A 14,554-nucleotide genomic window follows, 5' to 3' on the forward strand; every position below is an offset into this window, starting at 1 on the left:
ACTTCGCAGTGATTAGCGAATATTCTTTTGAACGACTTCATTTTACAGATGTTTTCATGGCTTATTCAGTGATTCAGTTGTCGAGGGATATTTGAGTTGTTAATTTTTCTCTGGTGATAAAAATAAAACCTTTGTCTGTGGAGAAGATGAAAGCTAAGACTCTCCTCTTCCAAACACCGGGGTAAAACGTAACAAAAATTCTTTTAAAAGCATACTTGTTCTTAGAAGAAAGGGATTCAATGATGTAAAACCATTAGAGGAATAAGGATCAGAGGATAAGGAAATGATCTGACCCGGGAGATGATGTTGCAGGTGATTGAAGAAGATAGGGTTGGTTTGAGAACTATTTGTTTGGGCATTAATACCCAAGGACAGGAGAACATTTATCGAATCTGTTAACACAGGAAATTAAGTCTGAAACCATTCGTAATGCAGTTCGGACCCTCCAAGAATTACACCCTCAGTAGAATTGTTATCTAGGAAAAAAGAAGTAGCGTTCACCATTGGAGGATGGGCAGAAAGCTCACCTATCATTGCATGAATTTTGAGTACAGGGATATTCTCCCCGAGAATCCAAAACACTAGAGCTGTGTCTCAGTTGGGCTTAAAGTTCAAATTTATTCTGCCCACATGAACTAAGACTTCCCATGAAGAGATAGTATCATGACTTCATCCTAAGCTGCTGAGTCTCCTGAGACACCAGTAAGAAGCACCTGCAAAACAAAACTAGAGAAATTCTCTGACTCCACAGAACAAAAATGATTCTTACTGTAGAGCAAAACAAAACAAAACAAAAAACAACTCAACTGAAAAGTTCTTAAAAAGTATCATGAAATACACTTAGAAATAATCTCCTAGGATGATAGCAGACTCTACAAACAGCAAATTAAAACCCCATGAATTTGAGATAATTAATAAGAATCTGAAGACTCAATATAAAAAAAAAATAACAGGCTTGGTTAAAAAAAAAAAAGCAAATAGCATCTAGAAATTAAAAACACCTAGAATTAAAAAATGTAATACATATTTTAAGGAATTGATACTAGCAGCTAAAAATGAATTAGTCAATTGGAAAAATATGAAAAAGTGATAAAAATTTAGAGTGACAAAAGATAGATAATATGAACACAAGATTAAAAGACATAGAAAACTAAATGACAAGGAAAAATGTCCAACAGGAGAGAATATAGACAACTACAAATGCTATTTCAAATCTTATGTAATATGTGAATTCTAAGCTGTTTAGACAAAAACACACAAACTTATTGATTACCACAGTGAAACTCAGAATACCAAAGATAAATGAAAATATTTTAAAAGCAACCGGAGATAAAAATAACAGACAACCTACAAAGAAAAACTCTTGATGTGAGAAGAGATTTCTCAAAAGCATCAGTGAAAAAAAAAATTGAATAGATATCTGCAAAGTTCTGAGGAAAAATAAATGAAATTTAGCCTAGAATCACATAACCACCTAAACTAATATTCAGTAATGAACAACAGATAAAGATATTCTTGGGAAAAGACCCGAAGACCAAATTCACTTGTTACTTCTGGAAAAAAAAAAAAAAGTGCCAAGGAATGTTCTTTTGGAAAAATCCTATTGAAATTAGAAACACGGAGCTGAATGTTAGAAGAAAAATGAACAAAGAAATTGAAAATCATGAATAAAACTAAAGCACTAACTTATAAAACAGCAATAATAATAATAAATTTAGGGGAGTATATGGATTGAAGTGTACCCCCAAGGTATATATAAGTCCTAACTCCTGTACCTGTGAATATGAACTTTTTAGGACACAGGGTCTTTGAAGATATCAGTTAACATGAGGTCATACTGGAATAAGGCGGGTCCCAATTCAATCTGAGTAGTGTCCTTATGAAAGAGAAGAGACACACACAGAGGGAAGAACCTCTGGCTACCAAGGTAAGCTTTATCGGCAAACCAGAATGCCTGGGGCTACTTGAAGCAGAGCGAGACAAGAAAGAATCTTCCCCTAGAGCCTTTGGAGAAAATTTGATTCTACTGACACCTTGGCATAGTGGTTAAGAGCTAAGCGCTCCTCGGAAACCCTATGGGGCAGTTCTACTTTGTCCTATAGGGTTGCAATGAACTGTCTCAGTGGCAACGGGTTGGTTTGTTTTTTTTTGGGGGCACTCGGAATTTGGAATTCTAACCTCCAGAACCTACCTGGATTTAGCATCCAGACAATAAATTTCTGGTGTTATAAGGCACCCAGTTTGTGATATTTTATTATGGCAGCCCTGGGAAACTAATAAAGGGAGAATAAAGAAGGTGAAATAAAAATATTGGACAATAAAAGTCTACCTGGAAAATTCCCCTAGCTCTTATGTTAAAACCAGGCAAAAACCTGTAGCATCATGAAAACGGGGCTGCAAATTCTGTGGATTAAGATGGACTCATTAAAAAAGAAGTTGCCATTGTATGAATTAAGCTTGTGTAAGCCAAAGGGTGAACATCCCTTAGCTGTAGCCAGAAGGAAATGTGTCTCTGGCTACTGAGTCCAGGGCCGCCAAAGCTGAATAATACGCCATCAGTAATAATGGCCTTACAACCTGATACAGGGCTTTGCCTGAGCTGAAAATATTAGAAGTTCAGATGTCACACAGAAAATAAGTGTGCTTGCTTGCTGGTGCAGAGCAGGTCTCTCCCTCGTGCTTCTTGATCTTTCCCCTCCTTCAGCTTTTTAAGTAGGAAAATATTTAGGGGTGTGACGGAGGTCTTTGTCTCTTCAATGTGGATGATGAAAGGCTTGTCTGAATATTCCATCTGAGTATGCTTGTCTGTCTATGTATTGTTGCAATCTACAGCAGTATATGGACAGGGAGAGGCCAGAAATCCAAGCTGGATTCAGAAGAGGACATGGAACAAGGGATATCATTGCTGATGTCAGATGGATCTCGGCTGAAAGCAGAGAATACCAGAAAGGTGTTTACCTGTGTTTTACTGCCCATGAAAAGGTATTCAACTGTGTGGATCATAACAAATTATGGATAAAATTGCTAAGAATGGGAATTCCAGAACACTTAATTGTGCTCATGAGAAACCTGTACATAGACCAAGAGGCAGTTGTTCGAACAGATCAAGGGGATATTGTGTGGTTTAAAATTAGGAAAGACGTGCATCAGGGTTGTATTCTTTCACCATACCTGAGCAAATAATCTGAGAAACCTGGACTACATAAAGAAGAACAGGGCATCAAGATTGGAGGAAGACTCGTTAACAACCTGTGATATGCAGATGACACAACCTTGCTTGCTGAAAGTGAAGCGGACTTAAAGCACTTAAGATAAAGATCAAAGATTACAGCCTTTAGTATGGATTATACCTCAACAAGAGAACAAAAATCCTCACAACTGGACCAATAAGCAACATCATGATCAATGGAGAAGACATTGAAGTTGTGAAGGATTTCATTTTACTTGGATCCCCAATCAACACCCATGGAAGCAGCCATCAAGAAATTAAACGACATATTGCATTGGGCAAATTTGTTGGAAAAGATCTCTTTAACGTGTCAAAAAGATATCACTGAGAACCAGGGTGCGCCTGACCCAAGCCATGGTATTTTTAATCACTTCACGCATGTGAAAGCTGGACAATGAATGAGAAATATCGAAGAAGAACTGATGCCTTTGAATTATGGTGTTGGTGAAGAATATTGGATATATCATGGACTGCCAGAAGAAGCACAGCCAGAATGCTCCTTAGAACCAAGGATGGCGAGAATTCATCTCACATATTTTGGACATGTTATCAGAAGGGATCAGCCCCTGGAGAAGGGCTTAACGCTTGGTGAAGTAAAGGATCAGCGAAAAAGAGGAAGCCCCTCAAAGAGAAGGATTGACACAGTAGTTGCAACAATGGGCTCAAGCATAGCAATAATTGTGAGGATGGCACAGGACTGGGCAGTGGTTTGTTCTGTTGTACACAGTGTCTCTAGTAGTTGGAACTGACCCCACAGCACCGAACAATGACCACAACATGCTTATCTGAGTGTGCTGGGGAGAATTAGAAGTAGAAGGACTCAAGTTTTTATGAATCTGTTGGATACAGGTCCCTGAGTCACATTCTTCCTATTATCTATTGGTGGGATCGTACTTAAGTTTAACTGATGAGATTTGGGCAAGGCTAACAGTGGAGAAAGGAACTAACATGACCTTGTGACTGGGGCCCTTGAGCTGATTCACAGCTGATTATTGTAGCTTCCACTGCTAGATATACTTCGTATTTGCTTTATTTGCTTTGAATGCTTGTAAGTACCAGGGAGGTGCTCTCAGTAAGGAAGAGTCGCATACAGGAAAGTGTTTCTACCTTTGGGGCCCCATAACTCTAATAAACACTTTTCAGTTACAATTCTCTGTGATAGATGATTTGCTGATTGGAGGGGAAGTAGCCTCCTAGAGGTGCCTTTTGGTGTTTTCAACTTGCCATCCTCACAAAACTTCCAGGTATACCAGTTTTGAAAACAGGCTATTAGATTACTCCTGGAATCTTGTCAAAGCTGCATACGTGACCTATGGAGGCCTTGTGACTCTCGTACCTGATTTTCCCATTTTGAGGAGGGTCAACTAAAACTCAATGACTGATATGTTGAAAGAATCCAACGTACCTCACTTGGCCCCCACAGCATCTCAGGTTTACATGAAAAAGTGGCAGATGTTCCTTTGGGTGAAAATTTAACCTCCACTCTGCTGCCTGAAGCCTGAAGCAAAGCTGCTGAATTAAAGGATGTCAAGCAGTTCCCCTAAATGCCTTGGCCTCGTAAATTGATGGCTCATCTGACATGAAACCAAATGGTATCCACTGGGCTTCTGTGGCTATTCAGCTTAGTAACTGCTGCGCAGAGCCAAAACATGAACAAGGTCATTCTGTTCAGTGGACTGAAATCAAGGCTTTTTTCATAGCTCTCACCAGTATTCTCTTTAATTAACATCGTTATCTTTTTACTCACTCTTTGGTCTAACACTTGGAAAAGTACATCCTGGCATATTAAAAAAGGGTCATTTGGGGGATGTAAAAAGGTGGAAATAAATTGGAGTTGCTGATAGGAACTTATGAATCATTCTTGCAGGTGTCCATGGTGAAGTCTCATTCTCTGATGAAACAAACTGGAGTCCAGCTGCTGATCAGGGCTGCCCTGCCAAGATACACCACTGCTGCCTCTATCCATCATTATTTTGGACATCACAACACATACACTATCATAAACTGAATGTAAAGAAAAGTACTCTATGTGTCTGATGCCAAGGGTATGACTGAATATAAGACTTGTTGCTCTTGTCAAAACTTGATTTTTTTTATGGTGAAAGAAGACCAGTGCCTCTGTACCGTCCTGGCAGATGGACTGCATGAGACCTTTGATCCCCTCTTGGGGCTAGTGATAGTCCTCACGACTTTCGACACTTTTCAAATTACAGCGCTGCTGTTCTAGTTCAATTAGCCAACTCCAGTCACACTATGTAGTCCTTAAAACTAACCTGTATCATGTTTTTGGCTTTCCAGGCTACTTTCCAGTCTGACCATGGTGCATCTTTCATTGCAAAAGCTGCTCAATACTATGCTAATTGTCAAACAAGGTATTTGGTGTACTGCCCATGCTCCCCACCATCCATAGGCTTCTGGTATTGTTGATCATTGGAATAGCTTCCTAAAATATGAACTCAAAAAGATTTCTGACTCTATCTCCTATACTTCCTTTTGGTCTACATAGCTTATCAAGGCAGTTTTATCAATGAATAATAGTCATCCCAGAAAAGGATCAACTTCTCTCGACCTCCTCCTAGCCTAGATAATGGTCAGGATGAAAAGCGAGGGTTGTATAAACCCATTCTGAACATAATAAATTTCACCCTGACCATTACTGGGCATGCTGCTGCTTTCTTTCTTTGAACAGAAACCTCAGGGTCTATTGGTTGGTCCACTCTACGGCTGCAAATCAACTAAAATTAGGCATAGGTAATTCACACTTAATTCTCACTTAGTCACCTAGATTCTCTTTGGAGTTTCATCATCCTGGATCATAGGTAATGACCACTTGGTTGAGTACACTGCTCAGATGTGGAACATAATGACTCTCTAGAATTTTTGTAAATATGGCCTTGCATCTGATCCTTCCAAATGAAAGTTCTGGCTGTCAGTTGGAGATAATTGGAAAAAAAGGTGAAGTTATACCTACTGGAATGGGATTTGGCAATTTTCTGGTGATGAAGTGAGAACAACAAACTTATCACCTGGGAAGGGAACACCTTAGACCTCTCGATGTATGGAGGAGGAATGGCCATTAATAAACCTGGTCTTTCAGGCCCATCCTTGTATACTTCCCAATTCATTGCAAGCCCCTTACATTTTACTGATTGCTGAATCTGTCTTCTCCTTCAGCACAATTATTCCCCTTAACTGGAAGTATTTGCAACTGACCCTTGCTCCTGAACCTCCCATGACACCTTCAGATGTCTTCATGTCTTTCCATCCCCAGTCCCATGCCCATTGCTCATTTATTCTGTGGGGTAGACAAATGTCACCTGGCTGTGGCGTGGGTGGACAGGACAGGTTGGATTGACTTCCCTTAGGCAGTTCCTCCAAAAATAATGACTAGACTTGATTATCAGTGGAACCCCTAAGGCTTACTGGCTTGCTTACAGGGAACCGTCAACCTGCGTCCCTGACTAAGCTAGGTCTCACCTGGGGACTCTCAAAATTGCAAATAACACTTTCTTTGCAGGGACAAATAAAGGTAGATATGTTTTGGGGAAAATAGTTTGTGGGTCTCATATTTCTGCTAACTTATCTAGGTGCTAAATGAGGCACCAACTGCCCTTTGCTCTGGACTATCTTTCCAAGGGTGTTTGTATAGTGAATACCCTTGGAAGATAGAAATAGTGTCCTGAGTAAGGGGCAGGATGCATTCTGCCAATTAGAAGTGATTCGGGTTTCCTAAGTTCCTGGTTTCTCTTCTTAATGAAATACACTGGATGTGCGGTATCATCTGGTCTTCTTGCATTGGTCCGTGGGAATTGAGGTTGACAAACGATAAATAATAATCATAATATGTAAGTAAATTATGTAGTATGTTAGAAGATAATGCATGTTATGGACAAAAGAAAAAGAGCAGGTAAGGAGGGTCTGAAGTGCCAGCATGGGCATTGAGGTGGGTTACAGTTTCAAACAGGGCAATCAGAGCAGGCCCTCTTCAGTAGTTGACACTTGAGTGAAACCTTGAAAGAAGTGAGAGAATTAGCAATATAAAGATCTGCCTTAAGCGTGGTGCTTACTCAGTTGAGAAGAACTGGCATTTTTGAGAATTTATAGCAAGACAAGACTTAGAGTCAGGTTATCTTGGCTCAAGAATTACCTTTGTGTGACTTTGGGCAAGTCGGTCTCTGCATTAAATTGCATAACTAATGCCACAGTTTAAATGAATATCAGAAACCAGAATATGTCAGAGCTGACCATTCCTGTTTTAGATGAGAAATGAGAAAATTAATTGCTTCAGTGCTTAACTTGAACTCTGTCAGGAACCATTGTCAGGCTGCCAAACTAAAAATGTATGGGTAATCCCCCTCCTCTCTTACCAGAGGCATTTGACCGTTCATTTGTTTCATTGCACCATCAATAGACTAGCACTTGCTTTGGTGTGGAAGATCAGCTGTGAACATATTAATTGCATTGATAGATATGTCGATCAGAGGCATTGGATTCCAACGGGCTTTTTAGTTGAGTCTAGGGATTAGTTTCTGCTATGGGTAATGCAAAGCTGTTGATGAAATTTAGCAGCTATTCACTAATGTAAAATATCAAGTAATAAGTATTTGTGGAGGATGTCTAGAATTGTGCTTTACTCAGCATCTAAGAAAGTGATTCTGTCAATTATTATGCTCTTGATTATACGTGTTAATAAAAATAAAAAAAATCAATGATTAACATAGAGGATAGTCTGTAAATATTTGCCACAGAAAGGGGGAGGTAGCAGTAAATACACTTTGGCCAAATAGAAGAAGTAATTTTGAGTGTGAGCAACATGGAAGGTCAAGAAGACTTAGCTTGAAAGCCAGTCAAGTTAACCTGGGAGCAACCAGAGCAGGGAATGACGGAAAAGAGAAATTTAGGCAATTTAGGAGCACTCATTTTTAACTAGATAGTGGATAACAAGAAGATGTTTTTCTTTTTATTTATATATCTATTCTAAGAAAAATAAATATGCAGAAAATAAGTCCTTAGATGCACTTATTTTACAAACCCAGTGCGTCTTCTATGTCAGGGCTTGGGTTGAGGTCTGCAGGGACAGCAGCAAATAGCCCAGTCCCTGCTTTCCTAGGAGTTAAAACTCTAGTCAGCCATTAAATCAAACTAACACAACCCAGTATGGCAACTGCCATGGTCACAATGTGCACAGGAGTTGTGGGAACCTAGCAGGAAGTACCTAGCACAGAGCGCGGATGTGTGCGCGGGCCAGGAGGGCTTCCAGGAGCAGCCAAAGCCTAATTACATCTATCAGAGGAGTGGCAGTCAGCTATGCCTTCATGCTGTTGTTCAAGAAACATTAAGCAATCTTGGTGTGTTAGATGGACATTTGTGCCAAACTCTAGGAATGTACAAGGTGCGTTCCCAGCCTTCGAAAGTTCACTAATAGTAATTGGGTGCTGTGGGAAGTTGTGTGAAGGATGCAGTAGCACCACAAGTCAGCGCCACTCAATTTCCGGAGTGGTGGCGTAAGGAATGGGGGCAAGTGTCTGGGAAGGGGAGTTGGTGTGCAGTCGGTGGAGTTAAGAACCAGGTCATTGGATATAGATGATATGCCATGACTAAAGCTGAGAGAGCAGACTTGGTTAACGCAGAGAAGTATAAGCGCAATTGAAGGTAAACCTTGGTGCCACAATGGTTAAGTGCTTGGCTGGTAACCAAAAGGTTAGAGGTTCAAGCCCATGAGCAGCTACAAGGGAGGAAAGACCTGGTGATCTGTTCCCATGAAGACTAAACCCAAAAAACCAAATCCATTGCCGTTGAGTTGATTCAGACTCATAGTGACCCTTTTGGACAGAGTAGAGCTGCCGCAGGGTTTCCAAAACTGTAAATCTTTACAAGAGCAGACGCCACATCTTTTCCCCATGGAATGGCTGGTGGGTTCAAATTGCCAACCTCTTGGTTGGCAGGTGAGCCCTTTAACCACTGAACCACTAGGATTTCTTCCATAAGGATTACAGCTTAGGAAACCCTATGGGGGCAATTCTACTCTGTCACTTTGGGTTGCTATGAGTGGGAACAGACTGGAAGGCACATAACAATAAGAACAGATGAGGGTAAAGGGAGAGCAGAAACAAAGCAACCAAGACTCTGTATGTCCTGGGAAGTCATTGGGATTTATCCTGTGTACATATGGATATTTGCGAGAGAGGAATGGGATAAATTTTAAAAGATTAAAGCAGGAATGTGAGGAGTGAAAATTTAGATTTTAGGAGTCATCCTCACAGCAGCGTGGAAGAGGGATGGGAGAGGGGTGGTGGCGAGATGAAGAACTGACTTAAGACTGTAGAAATGCAGTCAAAGTGAGGGAAAGAATGAGAGGAGAACTAGCTATTTTACGGGACTTGGTAACTGCATGCTTCAGGGGGAAGAAGCCAGCTGACTCCCTGTTTTCCAGTTCGTGCAATTTAAAGAATCAGCCATGCCTTCCCATGAAGTATGGATTATTCAGCAAAATATGAGGGTTTAACAAATTCTAAGACTTTATATGTATAGTGAAAGATCCTTCATTAGATTATAAATTCTCAAATGGATTTTAAATTCCTTGAATCTAAGTGCCACATTTCTAAATTATTTTATAATCTACTTTAGGCTAATTTTGTAGAGACTATGTAATAAATGTAAACTAACCTGATGTGTAAAGAACAAAGATGTATATGTATTTTGTGTTTAAAAAAAACAGTTACTAAAAAAAGACCTCCCTTATAGCACTGTGCATATTAACCAAAACAAATAAACCCATTGCCATGGAGTTGATTCCGACTCTTAGCAAGCCTATCAGCCAGGGTAGAACTGCCCTGTAGGGTTTCAGTGGGGCAGCTGGTGGATTCCAACTGCTGACCTTTTGGTTAGCAGCCGAGCTCTTAACCACTGCGCCACCGGGGTTCCACTGTGAATATTAAAACAGCATTAAAAAAAAAAATGCTGTCTAGTCGATTTTGACTGAAAGTGGCCCTATATGACACAGTGGAATTGCCTCATAGGATTTTCTAGGCTATAATCCTTACAGGAGCAGATTTTCAGGTCTTTTCTCCCTAATGCCTGCTAGAGGTTGGAACCTCCCACCTTTTGGCTAGCAGCCTTATGCTTAACCACTGCGCCACCAGGGCTCACTAAAATAATATTAGAATACCAGTGATACAATTTTTATAGTTTTTTTTTTTGTACCTTAGATGAAGGTTTACAGAACAAACTAGCTTCTTACTAAATAGTACACAAATTGTTTTATGACTTTTTTAAAACGGTTTTTTATCTTTACACTCAAAAGAAAACCATCTCTAGTGTCATGGGAATATAAGAGATAAGATGACGGTTCTACCTGGGGAAAAAAAAAAACCGCATACGTTGAGTCTCCTTTGGCTTAATTCAACTAATTTCACTAGCAGGAGTGATTTTTTGGATCATTAATTCATTCTACTGCTGAGGGCTGTTCTTTAAGTCACGTATTATGGTTATTTAAAGCGTGAGGCTTAGGGATGGAGTAAATTGATATGAACTAACTCTGTAGAGAATGTTTTATGACAGTGTCCCGTCATAATGCTCAGTTTACGAAGTAATTGCTATTTCAGGTTCTTTTGGCCTGAAGAGTGTTTGTTCTGAATCTGTGTTTTAAATGCCTAACAAAAGAACCTTTAAAGCTACTTGTTTTGAAATTAGAATGTGATTCCTTTAAAACACCATGGATACTTTTATTGCCTTCAACTATTTTTAAACTGCCATTCTGTTTTAATGGTCTTTATATCTGCGTGCTGTGAGAAGGCAAGCTCGTAAGAGAACTCACTTGGGTTGAGAGGTGAGGGCCTTTGGAAAATGGCAGGAAAAGATCTTATTTTTTGACCTGGTGACCATAGTCCTTTCTACCCTTTCCCTAAAGCTCAGCACAGGACAGTTTCCAGCGCAGCATTTTTAGCCTAATTGGACGAGCTAGCAGCGTAAGGCTACGAACGCTTTTCTTTTTTGGAGGTGGAATGATTTTTGCCAAGGGAATAGCGGATCCCTGTGTCTGTGAACAAAACTCGCAGATAAATGACTTCGCGATATAACGTTCTTTTAGTCCTTCAAACATAGTAGAGGGATATGAACTCTTTCTCATGCACGGTGGGGCCTGAAATCTTTGTCATCTGTGAGACCAGAAACATTAATATTACCTGTTCTCTGAAAGAGCAGTTATTTCTGACAAGTTTGGCCCTAGAAACAGGTCCAGGTGAAGAGATCTTACCCGGCCATATATGCTCTGGTATGCCTCCGCGATCATCTGCCTTTGAGCATTACAGCGTTGAGTTAGAATGTCGATCAGCATGTCTTTGTTGCAGTCTGGAAAAGTGTATTTGAAGATTAATAAAGCTGTTGTTCTGTAGTTAAGAAGAACCCTAAGAATCAATATGAACATTCAAACGTTATCTCTGATGATACTTTATAACAGAGAGCAATTTTAACCAACTCTTGATGGGGCCTAGCCTCTCCCTATCTCTTATTTTAGTGCTATTACTACAAATTGCTTCTCTTCCTTTACAAAGATCCAATAAAAAATACAAGGGAGCAAAAAGAATGTGGTCTTCCTTCAACTACCACTTATCCCACCAAAAAAGGGTTCCCTGACCTTCCAGATGATAAGCATTTGAATGGGCACAACATCTTTCTCATTTGACAGTTACGGTCAGATTGACAATGAACACATATTAAGGGAAAAATGACTGCTCTAGTCCAGAACCTTCAGGGGAAGGAGGGCTAACAGAGAAGGAAGTCATGACAGCGTAAAATGTCTGCACCTTTCTGAGGGATGGTAGGCATCTGTCATGGCTTGCATGGAACATGGTCTCGTGCCCATAACACAGGCTGGGCTATGTGGCCTCTACTGCTTAATATATCAGCTCACTGAGCTAACCACCAGTTGTCATTGAGTTGATCCTGACTCTTAGGGACTGCATGTGTGTCAGAGGAGAACTGTGATCCAGAGGGTTTTCAATGACTAATTTTTTTCAGAAGCAGATCACCAGGACTTCCCTTCCAGGCACCTCTGTGTGGACTCCTCCAACTTTTCGCTTAGCAGCCAGAAGCATTAACCATTTGTATTGCTGAGGGAACGCACAGCTAGTTTAGATACATTTAGCTGTAATTATAGTCAGAATGAAGGAAATGCTTACTGGAGATGGGGAGATAAATGAATTGAAAGGTTAGGCTATTAAGCATATCATCCTCTTGGAAATTAAAGTTATCCCGAATGGGCTTAGGATAACAGCAGGGCTGTGAGTCAGGCGTGGAAATATCCAGGTCATAGGGAAAGTGACTAAGATGTACTTAGATGACCATACCAATTCAAGGTAAAAGGAAGAGCAGGTGGAAGAAATGGTCTGAAAGCTGTAATAGGGAGGCGGGAAGGCACAGAACCAACTCCAAATACTGAGGTTTATGGCTTGTGAGAGAGAAGGCAGCCTCCACTGGAAAGGCAAAGAGTAAAATGTGTCCTGGGATAAACCCAGCTGAGGCCTTGGCTGAAAGGAAAATCCGTAAATAGCTCTAGAGGAGTCTATTAGCCACATGATAAAAAAAAAAAAAAAAATTTTTTTTTTACATGATAAAGTCACCCACAAATTTTGCATATAACAAATAGAAGATTTTTCAATTACTGCCACTGTTTCATTCTTACTATCATTATATTGGACTGCCTGGGAGGTGCAAATAGTTAACGCACTCAGCTGCTAACTGAAAGATTGGCAGTTCCAGTCCACCGAGGGGCATCTCAGAGAAAAAGACTTGGAGATCTACTTCCGAAAAATCAGCTGCTGAAAACCCTATGGAGCACAGTTCTACTCACACACACATGGAGTTGCCTTGAATTAGAATTACTCAACGGCGCCTGGCTTACTGGTCTCATCATATTGGCGTAATTGTTATAGTCTTTACATAGTGGAGGAATATGAGCTGTCTCTGACATACAGTGAGGCCTGACGTCTTTGTAATCTGTGAGAAAGAAAAAAAAATAGAACCTGTTCTCTTTATCTATGTTATCAACTAATAACCCATATATAATGCCTGATCATTTTAGTGAGGTCCTGGACAGCTAGAACCACTTCTAACCCACGTGCCTGAATCTAGAGAAAGAACTAGACAAGCCAAATTTTTTTTTTTTAAATAAATTCAGTGCTGTTTAGAAACAATTTGCCATTTCAGTAATGATTGTTTTCTTGACTGTTAGGCCACTTTTACCTCTCTGGCCATCCATAAGATCAGAAAATCTTATAAAATTACTATGGCTCACTATGCCAGAATTTTCTTTTAAATTCAGAAAAAAATAATTATCTAGAATTTCCTGTCCTAATGCAATAGGACAGGAAAGAGAAAAACACACCATGATTCTACGAAGAAATCAAAATTATTATTTGCAGAAGATGTTGCTATCTATCTAGAAATCCAAGATAATTAACGAAATTTTTTATAAAATTATAGCAGAATTCAATAATTTTTATTTATAGAATGTAAACATAAAATTAAATATCACTTATATAATTATGTGTTAAGAAATGAATAACCCCACCGAAAAACAAACAAACCCATTGCCATCGAGTCAATTCCAACTCATAGCGGCCCTATAGGACAGAATAGAACTACCCCATAGGGTTTCCAAGGAGAGGCTGGTGGATTCAAACTGCTGACCTTTTGGTTAGCAGCTGAGCTCTTAACCACTGGGCCACCAGGGCTCCTCATAAGAAATGAATAGAAAATAGTATAACTTGAAATAAGAATAGATGTGCAAATATGAATAATTTTAACAAAAAGCTGCTTGTTATGTGCAAATAGCCTATAAATCTTTAGTGTTTTAGGAAAAAAAAATACCATAAATAATTCAGCAGTTATGTTAGTAACATAAAGACAACTCTATGAAGACTAAAACCTTCAGAAATAGCTCAGCCTAAAATACTGATAAGCCAAAGATTAGGACGGTCAAAACGAATCCATATTCTGACCCTAAAATCGTAACCACAGGAAAATTGAAACTGAAGCAAAGAAAAAGAAATCATTGAATAGATTGTTCTGATCTAGAGTTTTAAAGCAAAAATTGCACTTCTGAAACAAAAAATAATTCATAACTGTTCTCTTGCCTCTCTATTATTCTAGTATTGATTGATATTTGAAAAGCCATGAAAAGATTGCAAACTCCTAAAAGAGACTTCAGAGAGCATACTTAAGATCTTTTATTGTTTTCCTGTGGGTTTCTCCTAGTGAATAAAACACAGGTGTGCACACATGCTTGCACACACACGTGCTTGCACACACACACACACACACACC

At 39.6% G+C, this 14,554-nt stretch overlaps 1 protein-coding gene across 1 annotated transcript in view; it reads right to left on the reverse strand.

Annotated features, from left to right (window-relative positions):
* The window catches only part of ANXA10 (annexin A10), a 62,581-nt gene that overhangs the window by 38,974 nt on the left and 9,053 nt on the right, over window positions 1-14,554 (reverse strand). The window contains 1 exon segment of the mRNA XM_064273592.1: window positions 11,484-11,578. Coding sequence (XP_064129662.1) covers window positions 11,484-11,578 — 95 coding nt within the window.

Source organism: Loxodonta africana, chromosome 21 (genome assembly GCF_030014295.1).
Source record: "Loxodonta africana isolate mLoxAfr1 chromosome 21, mLoxAfr1.hap2, whole genome shotgun sequence".
Classification (NCBI taxonomy): Eukaryota; Metazoa; Chordata; class Mammalia; order Proboscidea; family Elephantidae; genus Loxodonta; species Loxodonta africana.